Genomic DNA, 18983 nt, shown 5'->3' on the forward strand with positions numbered 1-18983 from the left:
TACCTCCCAGTTTCCAGTTTGCAATTTTGAAGATTTTGGTGCTGGAGTGGGTGGTTTCATCCAGGTGATTTTAGAGGACACTTACTGGAAATTTTATGAAAATAGAATGGAGGATGTGGCTTAGTATGACTGTCTATCATGTGAAACCAAATGGTTGTTCAGTGTTTGCAATATTTGATAACTTAAGTTGGTGTTTTCAAGGCCTATTCAGATTCTGGGAAGTTTATATATGCATTTACTGAAGAGAAATTATTGACTTGTTTAGCCCTTGGATGCTAGTAGTCAGTATAATATGGCTCATGCCATGGAGTATGAAACCAGCCTTCAACTTCCAGATGTTTTAGACTAGAATGCTTACAGTGCTTGTTGGGGCTGATTGGAGTTGTAGTCCCAAACACCTGAAGGGCATTGGGTTGGAGAAGGCTAATCTAAGCAGTGAAATATTGCCTGTGAATTTGTGACTTCTGAATAGAAATGTTTAGGATTGCACTATTAAATGTTCTAGTCCAACACATTCAAAGCTTTATGTGTAAATTGTTTTTAAGTACTTGCAAAAATGTAAAGACTGTGGCATGAACTTCTTTTACATTATGCAGTCTGAGATGAAATAAGAATTTTAGCTTCATTTTTTTACTTGACCTGCACAGGCAATCAGGTAACATTCATGTGTATTTATAGTTTTATTTTATCCCCAATGACAAATCAGGAAAATATATAGAAGTACATTCTTTAACACTTCCTGAGAAACATTAATTACAACTCTGAAACTGCCAAGCTTGCAGCTTGTAATCGTATTGGTATCCACTAATTATTACTACTTTTATGAAACAAAATTTTAATGGGACATTTTTTACAGAAAAATTAAGCATTGGAAAACTTCCTTCAGTTTTCCCACTTTGCAAAACTTTCTATGGTACATTACTGTTGTCAAACCTGTGACAATCACTCCACAATCCTAATACCCTCTTGCTACAGAATGCTCAATATAAACTGGTAGTCACTTGTATGAGCCAATTTTCCCTGCCTTCCATTTTCCTTTTCTCTTTTGCAATTGAAACTCTCAGCCATTAAACCAATAAATTCCCACAGCTAACAAAGTTCCCCAGGTGAGTGTTGAGAACTACTAACAGAAAATGCAGAAATTGAGGAATTTAGCATAACTGCTCCTTCCAAGGAAAAGTGTCAGAAAAGACAGTAGTTCCTGTAGTAGCTAGAGAAGATAGGTACAGTGCTATAGATACAGAAGACATGTTCTGGTGGTACAGAAAGCAGGGAATTGGTGCCTATCTTACAGGGCTCCTTGTTTGAGCTGCACACTATCTGAGAACCTAGCATGAACTTGAAAGTTCCATCTTCAAGCAATAAAATGAGTTACTCTGGTATTTTCTCATTTCTGTGCCTTCTGCCCTATACTGTAAGTTGTAAAGAGGGTTTTCAGAAACCTTTCCACTACCCTAAATTGGTTGTATCTGATTTTGTGTGTTTATATTATTATTGTCAGAAAACAAAACTGAAAGTATGTCATCTTATTAGCTGTATGGATTTTCCGAAGTTTTCTTATCGAGAAAGGTAGTTGAACATAACAGGCTCCAGGAAATCTACTCTTCAGCTTAATTATGGTGACTAGTCTTCCTTGCTCTGGAAAGTGATTGAGGTGATAATGACTAGGCTCAAGGAGGCTTTTAAGTTTTGCTTCTGTTTGTGATGATTAGATCAAATTCAAAAAGGTATGGAAATACAGGAAACTGAGCCAATCTCTCTGTAGGAGGAAAGGTTTACTTATTTATGCTAATCTGTTGCAGTAAACAGGAATTACAGCTTAAAAACAAAGTAGAGGGAATGGAGGGTGAAGCTTGATTCTCTCATTAGGTTAGTAACCTTTTTGCAATCACTGGCCATGTCACAGTCAAGCCCCCTCCCAGGCGAGGAAACAAGCAGGAAAACTCATGTGGAATGCATTCAAACACTTGTGAGGGTTCATCATCTAGTCTACCTAGTAGCAGCGAAGGCAGCAAAGAAGGCATACTTAGCTGCCTCCATTGCATTCTCTTCTTGCCATCCAGCAGAGCTTTTCTGGACTGTGTGGGGCCTCTTACAGTCTGGCTTGAAGGAGGTGGTTGAACCAATGGTAGCTCGCTGTGACTTGCTTGCAAAGCATTTTGAGAATAAAATCGCTTCAATCCACCTGGATCTTAACTCTGCTGTTACAGCAGATGAATCTCAAGGGATGTCCAGAGCACTGTTTTGGATGAGATTCAGTTAGTAAGGCTTGGATCAGTCACAGCGATCATTTGCACTCTGGACCCTTTCTCCTCTTAGCTGATAATAACTAGTAGGGAAGGGACAGCTGACTGCGCCAGGAAGGAGATTAATGTGAGAGGGGGTGGTCTCCGCTTACTTGAAGGACGCAGTGCCAAAGCCACTCCTCAGGAAACCCTCCTTGGATTCAGAAAGTAACCATCAGCCGGTTGCTAATCTACCCTTATAGGGTAAGGTACTTGAACGGGTGGTTGTGGACCACATCCAGGTGCTCTTGAAGGAAACAGATTTTCTAGATCTATTTCAGTCATTGTTTAGGCCCTGTTTTGGCACAGAAACTGCTTTGGTCGCCCTGTAGGATGACCTTTGTCAGGAGAGAGATGGGAAAATCTGTCCTTGTTAATTCTCCTTGACCTTTCAACGGCTTTTGATACCATCAACCATGGCATCCTCCTGGAGCGGCTGTCTTGAGTTAGGGGTGGGCGACAGTGCTTCGTGGAGGATCCAGTCCAACAGAGATTCAGGTTCATGTGCTGCCTCCCTTCTCCCACACAGCTGGGAGTACAGAAGATTTTGCTTTTTTGGTAATTAGAGTTTGCTTTGTCATTGTGGTTAGTTTAAAATGGGGAACGTTTTTGAAATGGGGCAAACATCCTGTTGCAAAGTAGTAGGCTACATTCCAGTAAGGGACAGGGTCAGATTCAAAAGTTCATGCGTCACATACAACCACACACCTTTATCACACACAGAGAGAACACACTTTCTTCTCTGCTCTGATTTTCTTGCTCCATATCTTTTTGCAGCGGAAGGTGCTGTAGTTGCACAGCAACATCAGACAATATCAAAAGCCTTTTCCCTCTGGGTGCTCCCTGTTGAAGACTATGTTCTGCATCCAGCCCATGGGCCAGGGATCCTTGCACCCCTGGGTTAAAACAAGCCAACTTCAAATCATTATTTCTGAAATTGCTTTGTTCAGTTTCACCATAATTTAAGGTTAAATACAAATCTAGGTTTGGACCACATGGCAAGCTGTAGGTAATGAAAAGTGGAATATTCAGATGCCTCTTGGCTATGCCAGAGAAGAAGAGAGAGAGAGTACCTGAGCCCAAGTATTGCTGCGGCTTCTTTCTGCTTGTGCATGTCATGCTAAACAATGGTTTAGCATGACATGTAAACCAGGTAACTCAGTTTTCACATTCAAATTAGTCAACTTGCAATTCAAATTAGTACATACCAAAAATAAAGACATGGAAATAGGGTAGGGAACAGCGAAGAAAATAATCAAGTAGAACCCGGATACTCTTTTTCTTTGATGTGCTTCCTGTTTTGGCCTAGCACTTTAAATAGTAAAATGTTTTCATAATATTTTCATTTCTGATTAAAATCAAAAGGTGGTATTTGGCTGACTCAAACTTTGTTAAACAAATGTTCAGTGTGTTTGAATCAATGCTGTTTTACTCAAAGGAAGTACCATGGGGTTCAGTGGCGCTTACTCCCAGATAGTTATGCATAATATTGCTGTCTTGGAATGCATTATATAAATCGTTGCATTTGCATATAACAGAAAGCCAATAATTTGAGTTTACTAAGCCATGACTTGCCTACCATGCAGCCTCTTTGCAGCCATTTCTCTCCTTCCTTTATGCAAACACCTAGCATTTAACTCTTATCCATAACATTCAATTGTGTGCAAATTCAGAAATTCTGGTTAATAGCTTCAAAGCAAGCTAGGATATAAGGCATTCTCTGGGTTCATATCCTGGCTTGTTTTGAGTAGATTGTAAATGAGTTTAGCCTTTTAAGATTCCACATGAACACTTTCATGAAAAACTAGTAGTTCTTAGAAAATTCAAATAATTTTATTAGCCAAATTCTGCTCGTTCCCTGTATTTTGTGGTTCTACCAGGAAACAGCAATGTAACTATTTTGTAACTAACCTGATATAAAACATAGGGTAGTATTCAACTGAATTTTACTTGGAAAAGATCCACTGAAATTCTTATACTGTACATAACTAAGTTAGGTCCATTAATTTCATTGGGTCTCTTCTGAGTAAAACCTAGTTGAATACCACATGTAAACCTGGGGCAGTTAAAAATATGAAAGGAGAAGAAAAAACCTGTAGAGCAAATTTCATGTTGAAAGTGGTTGTGGTGGAGGAATTAAGTATACATAAAACTCAAGTTACATCATTATACAATACTGTATGTGTATCATGGCAGAACTGGACTTCACAGCTGGTTACTAGATAGTAATGCATGGCTTCTAAACCTGGCTATAATTTGTATACTTCTGTAATTTTAATATTTGATTAAGCAAGCAAATAATTAAAGTGCACTTAGTGTGGTTTAAATACTAAATATGTTCAATCTTGGGAATGCTTGTAAATATTTTATACCAATGGACAGAGTATGGCAAACAAGCAAGCCCAATTTGAGCTCTTAATACAGAATGGCAAATATGATCTAATAGGCATTTCAGAAACCTGGTGGGATGAAACTCTTGACTGGAATGTCGAAATTGAGGGGTCCAACCTGCTCTAAAATAATATATCAAACCGGAAGGGAGGTGGAGTACCATTATATGTAAATAATGTGTATACTTGTAAAAAGATCCGTGACTTGGAATATGGAAGGCAGATTGAGAGTCTATGGGTAAAAATATATGGACTTCCAAGCCAGACTGAAGACTTGGATGATGACTTACTAGAGCAGTTTACCAATCATTCAAGAAGGAGAGAGAGAATAGTTATGGGAGACTTCAACTTCCCTGATATATGTTGGAACTCAAAATATGCCAAGAATATTAGGTCCAACAAATTCCTCACTTGCCTTGCTGACAATTCCATCCTGTTCATTCAGTGGCCAGGTGTATGCCTATGAGAAGCCTGAAAGCAGGACTTTAGTGCAACGGCATTCTTCTCTCCCGTGATTCCCAGCAATTGGTATTCAGAGGCATGCTGCCTTTAACAACATAGGCACTTGCCATTGTAGCAAGTAGCTATTGTTAGCCACTAGGGAACATTCTGGGACAAGTTGTGGGTCCTAAGAGTAATTTAATCTGGTGAACATGCTATGTCCCCATGATCAAAATGCTCAGAGTGGTCTTGAGGTGAAGAATGAAATTCAAATCCAAATGAAGCATTGAAAAGAGAAAATGTAGTAGTGGGTAACTTAAACTTCCCCCACATCTGTCATGTATGTTCCATGACAGAAAGGTAAAATTTCTGGATACCCTAAATGGCTGTGTCCTAGAACAGTTGGTCATGGAACCGACTAGAGGGGCACCAACTCTGAACTTGATCTTAAGTGGTTTCTAGGACCCAGTATGATGTGTAAGTTTTGGCAAGTCAGTTGGGAGCACTGGTCACAGTTCTATTAAATTAAACATACATGTAGATCGCCAATTTTAAAGAAAGCCCAGAACAGTCACATTTGATTTTAAAAGAGGATACTTCCCCAAAATGAGGACATTTATAAAAAGGAAGCTGAAAGGCAAAGTCAAGTGGGCAAAAACACTCAGAAATGCTTGGGAGTTCTTTAAAAACGCAATGTTAGATGCTCAGCTGGAGTGTATACTGCAGATCAGAAAACGAAGCATGAGGGCCAAGAAAATGCTGGCACTCTTAACAAGCAGAATCAAAGAAAAGAAAGTATTACTGGCAAGAAGGCATCTGTCAAAAAATGGAAGTCTTGTCCAGATAAAGAGGATAAAATGCAACACTAACTTAGGTCAAAAAATGTGCAAGCATATGGTAAAGGATACTAAAAAAAGAAAAAAGAATTGAAGGAACACATTGCCAAAAAGCCTTAAGTCCAAGAAGTTCTTTAAATCCATTAATAACTATTGGAAACTATTAGGGAAGCAGTTGCACCCTTGGATGTCAAGCGAGTCAAAGATGTGTTAAAGGAGGATAAGTTTGCAGAGAAGCTAAATTCTTTGCATCTGTAGGGCAGATCCCAGTGCCTGAACTTTTGCAGGAAGGAAGGAACAAGAGATGAAGTTCTTGGCCTAATAGACAAAATAAACACTGACAAATTGTCAGGTCTGAATGGCATCCACCCACATGTTCTGAAAGAAATCAAATGTGAAATTGCTGAGCAGCTATCAAAAACTGGTAACTTTCCCCATGTTTCTACCCCTGAGAACTGAAAAGCAACCTATGAAACACCAATTTTTAAAAAGGCATAAGAGGGGTTATCTAGAAGGGTGTTCTCTGTGGTAGGCTCCAGACCCTGGCATGATCACCCCTTAAAGGTGCTGCTGTCTCTTACATTGTTGTGTTTGAGACTCCAGTTGAAACATTTTTATTCACTCAAGCATTTGCAGTTTGACAGATAGGATGTGTACTCTTCATTAACAACTTATGTACTTCTATTTTAATGGTTTGCTATCAATTTCTTGCTGTATATATCTTTTTAGGTTTTCAAGGAAGTAGAATTTATAGATAGGGTGATTTACAGAGAAATAAGTAAGTAATCAGTACTGCCTTCTTGTAGTTTATACTTCAAGTATAAAAATACTAGGGACGCGGGTGGTGCTGTGGGTTAAACCACAGAGCCTAGGACTTGCCATCAGAAGGTCGGCAGTTCGAATCCCCGCGACAGGGTGAGCTTCCGTTGCTCGGTCCCTGCTCCTGTCAACCTAGCAGTTCAAAAGCATGTCAAAGTGCAAGTAGATAAATAGGTACCGCTCCGGTGGGAAGGTAAACGGCGTTTCCATGTGCTACTCTGGTTCGCCAGAAGCGGCTTAGTCATGCTGGCCACATGACCCAGAAGCTGTACGTTGGCTCCCTCGACCAATAAAGCGAGATGAGTGCTGAAACCCCAGAGTCAGTCATGACTGGACCTAATGGTCAGGGGGTCCCTTTACCTTTTACCTAAAAAAATACTGTGTTATCAGATTTGCTAATGTTAATATAGAAACTGCAGCAGCTTAAGTTGCTGTATTTACCAATAGAATAATGGAAGGAAGCTATTCCTTGCTTAGTTACATATTGTAGAAACAAGAATGCTGTTGAAAAGTTGCTGCACTGCTAAACAGGAGTTTTAAAGTTCAAATATGCTGCTTGGATAGACAAGGGTGATGCCTTGTATCTTTTCTGCAGAATTTTCATATGGCACTAGGATAGTTAACAAAACAAGGAGTTCCTGTAATGTGTTTCCTGTTATGAACTGGTTTTTTGGAAATGCTCTGGTCATTTGATAGTGCTTGCACAGCTACTTTCATTTCCATGTTAGCATTAGAAGTTGTTTTACTTAGTTAATAAAGAGAATAGTCAAATTTAATACAAACATTTATCTGTTTTACTTTATAGCCTTGGTCTTAAAGAATTGCTATTGGATTCTTGTTCATTAACACCAACAGTTTGTACAGGGTTCTTTATGAACTTAAGGTCATGTACTACACATGCTCCCCAAAGGGCATATGAGGAACATTGGGCTGTACGCCTTCGCAGAAGGCAAATAGCTCCATGTTTGCAGCATCCTGCCTTTCATTGCATTTTCTGAATTTGTTGTGTGATAAAGTGTTGAATCAGGAACACAAGTATTATTGGGTGACATATCATTTAGAACCTTAACAGAGTAATTTGGGGATGGCTTACAATGGAAAAAGCAAACAAAAATATCAAGCTGAATTCTTTTTCTCAGTTTTCATTATGAGATTACTTTGTGGCAATCCTAACTGATTAATTGTAATCTAGATTTATTACAAAAGCTTTCTTAACAGATATTCTTTTTTAAATGTTAAAAGCCATAGTCAGAAACAAACTATGGTTTAATATGAATGAGCAGCATGCTTTTGTACACAGCTCAAAGTTCTCGCTGTGCTCTTCCCGCACGCCTGCTTATGCACCACCAGGAAGTAAACTGGAGTCATAATGTCTAAACCTGGGCTTTGGTTTGTTTCTCTCCAAACTACAAGTGATAACCAAAGTTTGTTTTGTTTACTGTCATGGTTGATTTGGGGGGAAACAAACCACAAGCCTTAGTTCGGATGTCACAACAAGCCACACACAGGCTTGTTTCCTGGTGGTGTATCAACAGAAGGAGTGAGGAAGGAGCAGAGCAGCAATTTTTCAGCAGCACGCATAGGCATGTTGCACGTTCGCATTATATCATTGTTAGTTGTTAACAATGGTTTGATGTGGTGGTTTAATGCCATCAGTCACTATTGTCAGAAGGAACATTTATCTAATTTGGAGCAGGGAAGAACAACACCATGGCCCCCCTTTTACTCTTGGTGTACCATGTTGAACAAGACAGTAATTGCATACTTTTCAATATAGCTAAAAAGGAAACAGCCCTTCTTGAAGCATTTTAGAATGGGACACACCTCTGTTGGAAGTAATAAGTATGCAAAATATTAGAAGTGGAACAATTATTTTTTGCTGCTTCATCTTTTAGTGTAACAGAAGGGTAGTAGAAGGTGTGGACTACACAAGAGTGATGCAATCCCCATATGAGGGTCCTGTTTGTGGTCCCTACTATTGTTGCTCCACATTTCTAAATAAACCACATTATATTAATAGTCTTACTGTGATTTAGTTCCAGATACTTTGTTTCATAGAGTTTGCTTCTAGTGCTTGTGCAGCTGGTTGTGGAGTGGCGCTAATGAGTGAACTTCTGTTGTTAATTCTATTATTCATAACTTCAACTAAACCATTTAATTTTTTTTAATCATAGGGGGAAAGGAACAATGGCTTTGATGTTCTCTATCATAATATGAAACATGGACATGTATCTACAAAAGAACTAGCAGATTTCATAAGAGAAAGGTATGTGTGTTTATTAGCTACTTATTCTGGCATACTTACATAAACCACTGAAGACATATTTCTGAATACTAGTCAACTACTGTATTACAGTTTAATGGTTTTACGTCATAGTTCTATGCATGTATACTTAGACATAAGCCCCACTGAATTTAGTGAGGCTTAATTTCCAGGTCTGTGTGCATTGGACTGTGGCCCTAATAAATCAAGATAGCTTGGGGAGCCTCCAGTCTGTGTGCTATTATTGCCTCTGCCACCCAGAGAGCTCCTGAACCTGAGAATTACTTGCATGCAAAGTCTTAATTCTGCCAGGATTCTTTCTCAGTGTACTGACACTCATCCAGCCTACATTGGTTCAGAACAGTCATGGTCTCTTTTGATTCAGATTTAGCAAAGAAGTAGAGCTCTCCTAGTCACTTGTTTCCAAAACATGCGCTACTGGTTGCTAAACTGGTTTATGCTTGCTGTTGGAAATGCAAGGAGGCCCTTCAAAACAAGAAAGAATGGGAGATGGTTTGGTACTCTTTATTTAGTCTGATTGACAGCATTCTGTAAATCTTAAAATGCATTCAAACTTGTTAATGAAATACAGAGCTGTAGTTTTTATAAAGAATTTTGTCACTGGGTTATGACCATTTAGAATGGTGAAACTCCATAGAGTGGATAATAGTCTCCCTGTTGTAAGGATCTTATAGAAATGTTTTTAATATAAAGTGGATGCTTTAATTTGTTTATGTTTTGATACTTGTATCATATTTAATTTATTAATATTAAAGAAAAAAGAACACTGAAAGTTTCGTCTTTCTGAGAACACTACATAATCAAAATTTTCTCTTCTAGAATTATACATGTCTATTTTTTGATCCAAGAAATTAGGCATTTTCACTAGGAAATGCAAATTCTGCATTCTAGTCATGAAAATTAGTGTTCATATCAGTGAGTTAATACAAATGTTCCTTCCCTTCAACAGAGGGGGAACCTTGGATCCCACCTAAGTTGATTTTGCAGCAATACATTGTCCTTACATAGCTTATTTTTCACATGCTATTTGGGTTTACAGCAAGTGTAATTATAGACTAGTGTGCAAAGTGGGAAAATGAGCTATTTGGAGAACATCTGTTTGTAGTTTAAAATATGAATTTGATACAATCAATTCAGAAATTAAACAGAATTCGGTATAGAGCAGTAATATAAAAAAGGGAAACAATGTATTTCTGTGGTCATAATTAAATGTTGTAGAGAGATATCTATAGAAGTATGAACCAGTTTCCAGTAAGCAGACAGAGGAATTTAAAAAGCAGAAGCTTGAAGTGTACTAAGGGACTTGAGTATTTTAATGGAACGTGGGGGGAAATACTTCTAATAAATAAAGCTGCAAAGTTTCAAATAGGATTAGCTGTGCATCGTTCATACCCTTGATCCTCTGTCCCATAATTTAGTTCATTGTCATCCATTTCTTTAAAATATTCTAATTTGTAACTCTTAAGAGTACAAAATCTCTTTCCATGGTTACTTAAAGACTTATACTGTTGCAAGCCCTTTGGTCTTATGTTAGAATGTTTTTATTTATTTATTATTTAAAATCATTTATATACCTCTTTAGATTAAAAAAGGAAATCTCAGGCAGAGAATATTATCTGTTGTGTGTTTGCCCTTTGGCTGCTAACACAAAACTTGATGTAAACTGTAACTTGAGTCACAAGTTTCACTCTCATTAGTACAGTCAAAGATATATTACAGCCATATCACTTTACCCCTCATGTGGAAGAGATGTGGTGGCACTGTGGTCTAAAAACCACTGAGCCTCTTGGGCTTGCTGATCACAAGGTTGGCAGTTTGAATCTGCGCAATGGGGTGAGCTCCCATTGCTCTGTCCCGGCTCCTGCCAACCTAGCAGTTCAAAAGCATACCAGCACAAGTAGATAAATAGGTACTGCTGCAGCAGGAAGGTAAATGGTGTTTCTGTGTGCTCTGGCTTCCATCACAGTGCCCTGTTGTCTCTGAAGCGGTTTAGTCATGCTGGCCACATGACCTGGAAAAGCTGTCTGCAGACATACGCCAGTTCCCTCAGCCTGAAAGCAGAGATGAGCGCCCCATAGTCAAATTCAGCTAGACTTAACTGTCCAGCGGTCCTTCACCTTTACCCCTCATATAAGACACTTTCTGCTGTGTTCTGAAATTGTCCAAAAAAAAAACCTTTTTATTGCCACTGTAGGACACTTTTTAGACCTTCAAATACATTAAGTGGAATCTAGTGCAGGGGTCAGCAACCTTTTTCAGCCGTGGGCCAGTCTACCATCGCTCAGACCTTGTGTGGGGCCGGACTATATTGGGGAGGGATATGAACGAATTCCTATGCCCCACAAATGACCCAGAGATGCATTTTAAATAAAAGCACACATTCTACTCATGTAAAAACACCAGGCAGGCCCCACAAATAACCCAGAGATTCATTTTAAATAAAAGGACACATTCCACTCATGTAAAAACACACTGATTCCCAGACTGTCCGTGGGGCAGATTGAGAAGGCTATTGGGCGGCATCCGGCCCACGGTTCTTAGGTTGCCTACCCCTGTTATAGTGCTTTAAAAGTAATCTTTCAAACAAACTTCTCCAATATTTGGAATAAAGTTGCATTGAAACATCAGTGTAACTGCCTTGACCTAGGGATCTAACATTAGAGGAATTAATCATGCAACAAATCCAAATTAGTTACCTTCTCAAGGAATGTATCTGCTAGTTATATCTGGGATTAGATTGTATAGAGAGGCAATTTTGTGCAGCAGTCAATATCAGTTTGCAAAGGAGTTTACAAAGGCTTAATAAGAAAGCACATAATATTGTTAGACACCACCCATATCTTCATGAGTAGTGTGAAATTTCAGGGGTTGCAGGCACACTTTACCCAAGGTCTGGGTTTCCTTTTGGACAATGCGGCACAGTGGAGGCTATGGTGTCTTGATGATATACGGTTTATTTACACATACAGTGGTACCTCGGTTTAAGAACAGCCCTGTTTACGAACGATTAGGTTTACAAACTCTGCAAAACCGGAAGTTGTGTCACGGTTTGCAAACTTTACCTCAGTCTAGGAACAGAAGCCGAACGGTGGAAGGGGACCGGTAGCGGGAGGCCTCATTAGGGAAAGCATGCCTCCATTTAAGGATGGTTTCGGTTTAAGAACGGACTTTCAGAACGGATTAAGTTCGTAAACCAAGGTACCACTGTATATACAAGCTGAATTTAGATCAGGCCATCGAACTTTTCATATCAAGTGGGCCTCAAGAGAACTGTGACATAGAACCCCTGGGCTGCACACCACCTTGTCACACACACATGAGGGGGGGGGGTTGACGACCCCCCCACCCCTCATGCTGCCTTCCTAAAGCTGGCTAAAGAAGTCACTGGGCTTTGTGAAGGAGATTTAAGGTTCTGGCAGGGACTTAATGCCCTCCCACCTCCTTCCCAAAGCTGGGAAAGCCCTAACTAGGCTTTGGAAAGGGGATAGAAGGACTCTAGCACCCTGTCAGAGCCCTCACACTTTCTTCCCAAAGCCTACCACCTTACTTACCTGGCTTTGGGAAGGCAGCATGAGGATTGTGAAGGGTAGGGGCATCCAGTGCTGCTGATGGCCACGTGTTGGACCACCCTGGTCAATATAGAGGGGTTCAAACCATTATACTCAAAGAGGGTCTCTTGCTTCTCCCATCAGCACAGCAGCATTTAGGTCCAAAACACAGAAACCAGCCATATTCTTTCTCTTGTCTGTCTGTCTGTCTCTCCCTCTCCCTCTCCCTCTCCCTCTCCCTCTCCCTCTCCCTCTCCCTCTCCCTCTCCCTCTCCCTCTCCCTCTCTCTGTAATTTCAGCCTACATGCTGTCCCTGGATCCACTTCTTCTTCCTTGTTGCCTCTAACAGACTGAAAAGGATTTCCCTGAGCCTACATTATCCAAACTGAAAACCTAAACCCCTTTTATCACTGCCCACTAACATACACTGGAGGAGGGGCTCCATCCCCCTTGATAGCAGGCATTGAAAATGTCCTGATGGATCAGCTTTTGATGAGTCACCACCCGTCTTTGTCCCCCTAATGACCCACACTCAGCTATTCTTCTACCTACTGGTTTATGTGACTCTTAGAAAAAAAGCACACCTTAGCAGATTGAGTTAAAACACGTGATTTTAGGCTAGCTTTAGACTAACTTAGGTAGTGGTTTGTTAACAAACAGTGCATTTGTTCATGTGCTCTAAGATTTGTACGTATTTTGGTTTTGGACTGCTGATTGTTGATTGTCTTCTTCCGTTGATAGAGCTACAATAGAAGAGGCATATTCAAGATCAATGACAAAGCTAGCCAAATCAGCAAGCAATTATTCACAGCTTGGGTAAGTTATAATGATTAAAAACAAAATAATTTTGTGCAAGTTCTTGGAGGCTGTTGGAGGAGCTTTTCTGCCTTTCTCTGTATAATATAATACTGATACTTAATTATATTACAGAATTATCTGGAATGTGTGTGTATACAGCACTTAAAACTGAGCTCTGTATGTGTGTATATGGCTTTGGGAGCTTACTCCTTTTTTCTCTTCTGTGTGTTTTCTGAATAAAAACAAAAACCTGTGCATTTAAAGAAAATGCAAAATGTTTGTGTATTTTGCATGAATTTGCTGAAGCATGATATACTCTATCTATGGTAGAACTTGGGTAGTTACGTGTTGAATATGGGAATGAAAAGAATCTGTCCTACCTTACAAGGCAATAGCAATTATTATAAGATAAAGAATGTAAAGTGGCTGCTAACTATTAGCCAGGTAGCTACCACATTCATTCAGTAGAAGGAAATATGTGGATGCAAACCTACTTCCTTTACTGAATTGAATTTGGGCAGCCCTTAGTAGTTTACAAGTTTAACCCGTATGTGACTTTCTCTTTAGTGGAAATTTGACATTTAACTTCCTAGAGGAGTAATATTTTAATAAGTGCTCCATTTGAATGTTAAAAAACCTAAAACATTGATGAGTTCTTCATCTAAACATTTGTAAAAACAATTGAAAGTTATTCACAGAGTGCCTCCCTGTAATGTCCCTGCCATTCCATTCTGCTATGCCCAAGGCCCCAACTGCCTAACTAGAGCAGGTGTGCCCAAAGCCCTGGTGGAGCATCATATTTTGCCAAGAATGAGATTTAGGACTAGCAGGCCTAAAATTATCTGCAGGAATATGACACAGTTGGGACCGAGGCACTGCTTGCCTCAGCTGTGCTTGTAAGCCTTTGAACAGGGATGAAAACTTAAAACATTCCTGTTCAGTCAGAGCTCCCACATCTAGAGTAAATTTCTGAATTGGAGAGCATTCCTAACCCTGTTCTTGTTATAGTAATTACCTTTTTTTTTTTTTTTGCTTCTAAACCAAGTAATTTTAAGTGAGTCCTGAATATGCATTGAGCAGTAATAAGAAGCTGTGATGACATTTGTCAAACCTTGAAATGCAGGACTTAGAAATTCTTATTGGGCCATAGGGAATATATTTTTGTTGGGTCAACAAGATAACAGAATAAAAGTAAACAAAAGTAAGACTCAATCAAATATCCTTAGGAATTGCAATTAAAGAAAACTGTGGTTATTTTTTATTTATTTTTTGCTTTCAAGCTATTTCAGCACTAAAACACCCATTTTCTCTCTCTTATTTGTAGGACATTTGCACCAGTCTGGGATGTTTTTAAATCATCATCAGAAAAATTAGCAAGCTGTCACTTAGAACTTGTTCGGAAGTTGCAAGAACTAATAAAAGAAGTGCAGAAGTATGGAGATGAACAACTAAAAGCTCATAAAAAGGTTGTGTATAGTCATTTTAATGCATTTTAATAACTTCAGATGAAAATATTAAATTGGTAGTGTTTAACACACATGTCATATTTAACAGACTAAAGAAGAAGTTTCAGGAACTTTGGAAGCAATGCAAAATATTCAGAATATTACTCAGGCCCTTCAAAAAGCAAAAGAAAACTACAATTCAAAGTGTGTGGAACAGGAACGTTTGAAAAAGGAAGGTGCAACACAGAGAGAAATAGACAAGGTAATGTTTCAAAGATTTAGCTGCCTTTCTTTATAGTTTAATAGTCTAACTGCACAGATAGAAAACATCCATACGACATTGCTGCTTTTAGTGTTTTTCAGCATAAAAAATAAGGATAATCAAAGGATGTCTTTTGCGTAAAACAAACAATAGTATGTTATATAATAGTATAAAGTAAGGTTCTGTTTGCTTATTGAATTAGCTTATGTCTGCACAGGTGCAACATTTTGAGATTCACTGAGGCTGTAATCCTAACCACCTGATGTAGATGATGAGGGTGGGCCAGGATGCAGCATGGGCTCCTCTCTGCCAGCAGAGAGTAGTGTCACTGAGTTAACTTTGCTGTGACAAATGCCTGAACACTGCCTGAGTGGCCAAAGTCTCCCACCAGTGGTAGCCAAAAGCAAGCCCTGGAGAAACAGCGTGTTCTGGTGGGATCCAGTGGGATCCATACCACTGTAGATCCCTGAGGAGCTTGATCCTTTGGCTCCTTAACTTGCCAGCCCTGCAACTGGCCCAGCAAAAATACAAAAAGCTGCATCTTCCACCCTGACTGGCAGGAGCAGGCAACATTTTGGAGCAGTGGAACCACCACAGCACCTAGTCTTTGAGCCCTGTTAGGATTGCCCTGCTCAGTTTTGTTCACTTGTTCAGTTATGTGTAGCCCCTGCTGAATTTACTGTGAGGAAAACACATTTTCCCCAAAGCACTTTCTATTAGGCTATGTAATATGTCTATGTAATATGTCTCAGACTACTAAAAAAAATTTACCATCCATTTAAATGTCTAAATGGATGTCTTAACATGGTCAGCATGCAGTAGACTCTGATGCCACAAGCAAGCATGATTACTTTCAGCTTGAAAAGTGTAGTGGCATTTGAATACATAATGTATTTGACTCCTCTGAACAATTCAGTTTTCCACCGTTGAAGTGCAAAGGAGAGAATGATTATGGTAAGTTCAACTTTGGGTCTAGTTGGAATTTTTCTTTAAAACAAGCATAGTGCTACACTGATACTGTGCAGTGTAACTGAGCCAATAAACTTGATTTTAATGGAAAATCTAATATGTGTAGTGAGATTCAGGAAAGATTAACACCATAGTTTTCACTACTTGTTTATATATAATTAAAGAATGCTTTGAAAGGATTAGTAGAGAAAATATATTAAAATAGAATCATAGGATCATAGAATTGTGGAACTGGAAACGGATCCCAAGGATCATCTAGTCCAACCCCCTGCAATGCAAGAATGTCAACTAGATCACACATGACAAATGGCTCTCCAACCTCTGCTTAAAAACATCCAAGGAAGGAGAGTCCACCACCTCTCATGGGAGTCTGTTCCATTGTTGAACAGCTCTTACTGTCATCTTCCTGCCATCTTGTTCTATGTTTCCCCTTCGAGTTTCAATAAACTCAAAGTTATTTTAAAATGTGTTAGAGATTACTAACAACTGTGTTTTAACATTGCAAGGTGATATAGCAACTTAATTTCATGTGGTATGTTGTTTGCATGAGCCCTCATGTGGTAAGAACTGGAAATTACTGTGAGGGAGCAAAACATGAAATTGTAAGTCAGCTAAATTGATTGTAAAAAGTATGCCTTGTTATTTCTTCCTTCCCTACAATCATTATTATTTTATTATTTTATTTTAGGCAGCAGTAAAATCCAAGAAGGCTACCGATACATATAAACTCTATGTTGAAAAATATGCTGCAGCAAAATCTGATTTTGAACAAAAAATGACCGAAACTGCACAGGTAAACCTTCTTTTCAGTATCTGCAAGGCAAACACTATAATTTGCACAGTCTCTGCTCTTCTCACTTACAATTTTCCAAGGAGTCTGGAAAAAGAGAATACAGTCAGCAAATTAAATAAAAGTGTTCCTAATCTGCACAGTTGGCTTTAAGTTCTGGGTTCAGAATTTGAACTTTTGTGTCAGGAAATACTTTTGGATAAGTTTTAAGTGCATGGGATAGAGAAACAACATTATACTCCCCCTGGCTAATTTCTTCTTACATAATGATTTGCTTCTTTCACCTGGATCAAATTTATTGTGGAATTTGTTGTGCTATTTGAATATTGCCATTTTAGTTTTGATATTAAACACTTAACTTTTGGTCCTAAAACTGTTGTTAATAAATAGAGAAATAACATAAACATGAAAAATATGTGAAGTATGCCTGCCATTTAAGGCAAGCTGAGAGCTTCCTTGGCAAGGAATGTCGTATTTGCAAAGCAAACAAACTGTACTGTGTTTGAGTTTGTGTATTTTAAGTTAGTTCTTTGTGTTGCACTAGAACAGAAGCTTCACATTGCATACTTGTTGGAAGATTCTTAATGCACATCTCTTTATTTTGATTAGATTTGGCATATCAATTTTTAAAAGTACGTTGGCATTTATAGGATTGAACTGAATATCAATATAATTGGGTCCATTGGAGCTGTTGGTGACTGCAACAGAAGGGCAGAGTAAAAAAGTAAAACAAACAAATAAAAAAGATTGATATAATTTCCTTGATCAAATTAAGTTCAAAATTTTGAATGTAAAATATATATGCCAGGATTTGATAAGTTAATAAAGCAGAAGTGGCAGCTGTAGTCAATGAAGGCTAAACCTCACACGGGCCTTTTTTTAGCCTCATATTTATTTTTCCGTTTTTAAGTGTGCTATCTTAAACTCTTAAAACCCACAAAATGGGTCTTTTTCAAACATGATTGTATAGGGGGGAAAGACTTTTTTCTACTCATCATATTAAGACCTTAACTTTCTGCAGTAGTAATGTTCATTTACTGAAATGTTACATGTGGCTGAGATGTATAGACTTTAGGTAGGGTTGCAATAAGTCTGGAATTTCCTGGACATGTCAGGGATTCAAACGGCGAAATAAGCATCCAGTGGAATTTTGAAAAACAGAAGCTGTACTATGTATAAGTGAATTTTCAGTTACTGTGCATAGGGCCTTACTTTGTCACATGATTGGTAGAGTCTTTGCAATATTAAGCAGCTGAAGGATGAGTTAGAACCAAGACTAGATACAGCTTAACTGATGAATGTATTCCACAATCCCAAATGTGAAAGCTAGCTAATTATGGGAGCTCAGTGGACAGTTCAGTATATCAGTATTTTAAATCCAGTTTTGACTTAAGCTGTTTTAACTCTAAATAAGCCCTAAAAACAACACTTATTTGTTCTGCAGAAATTTCAAGACATTGAAGAAATGCATCTGTTCCATATGAAAGAGATTATAGAATGTTTTTCAAATACAGTCAAAGAAGTTCACTTACAAATTGGCGAGGTGAGTTTTTTATAGTAGCTCTTATTATTCAGGCTATACATTAAGATGTATTTCATCTTCACTGAAGTTCGTAGGTATCCAAATTTAGCAGGAGTTGTATTTAATCTGCTGCTGTAGGTGTGGAGGAAGATATGGGTGTGTGATAAACTTTCAATCAAGTTTTATAGATTGTTCCTCCAGTACCTGTATCTAGATGTAAAAATAATTTTGGTAATTACCGGTATGTATTTCTAGGATAAGAAGAAATAAAAAGCATATTTGGGCCCATAGAGCTTAAGTCTGTGGGAAAACCCCACCACCAGACCCTCACTTTTCATACTTACGGTTGTAAAGAGAGAAAAGACATCTTTACAAAAGTCTAGTTGTGAGGAGCTTCACTTGAGATGATGGAGGTTAACCTCAATGCAGCAGTGGTCTTTGTCTTGAGACCTCTGGTAGTGGGAAGCGCTGGAAACTACAATCTGCTATAGTTCACATGTTTCCCAGTATCTTTAGATGCCTCAGAACTGGGTATCTACTGCTGCTTTGATGCTCCTTAAAACATTCACCCTTCCTCAGTGCAAGGGTCAGATT

The 18983-nt window shown here is 38.7% G+C and overlaps 1 protein-coding gene across 2 annotated transcripts in view; it reads left to right on the top strand.

Moving 5' to 3' along the window:
- Nucleotides 1-18983, top strand: part of FCHO2 (FCH and mu domain containing endocytic adaptor 2) — a 69689-nt gene that overhangs the window by 5678 nt on the left and 45028 nt on the right. For both annotated transcript variants that reach the window (XM_077936281.1, XM_077936280.1), the window contains exons 2-7: nucleotides 8946-9037; nucleotides 13345-13419; nucleotides 14726-14867; nucleotides 14956-15108; nucleotides 16766-16870; nucleotides 18312-18410. In XM_077936281.1, the coding sequence (XP_077792407.1) occupies nucleotides 8946-9037; nucleotides 13345-13419; nucleotides 14726-14867; nucleotides 14956-15108; nucleotides 16766-16870; nucleotides 18312-18410 (666 nt within the window). The remainder of the gene's footprint in view (nucleotides 1-8945; nucleotides 9038-13344; nucleotides 13420-14725; nucleotides 14868-14955; nucleotides 15109-16765; nucleotides 16871-18311; nucleotides 18411-18983) is intronic.

The sequence above is a fragment of the Podarcis muralis genome, chromosome 11 (genome assembly GCF_964188315.1).
Source record: "Podarcis muralis chromosome 11, rPodMur119.hap1.1, whole genome shotgun sequence".
Taxonomy (NCBI): Eukaryota; Metazoa; Chordata; class Lepidosauria; order Squamata; family Lacertidae; genus Podarcis; species Podarcis muralis.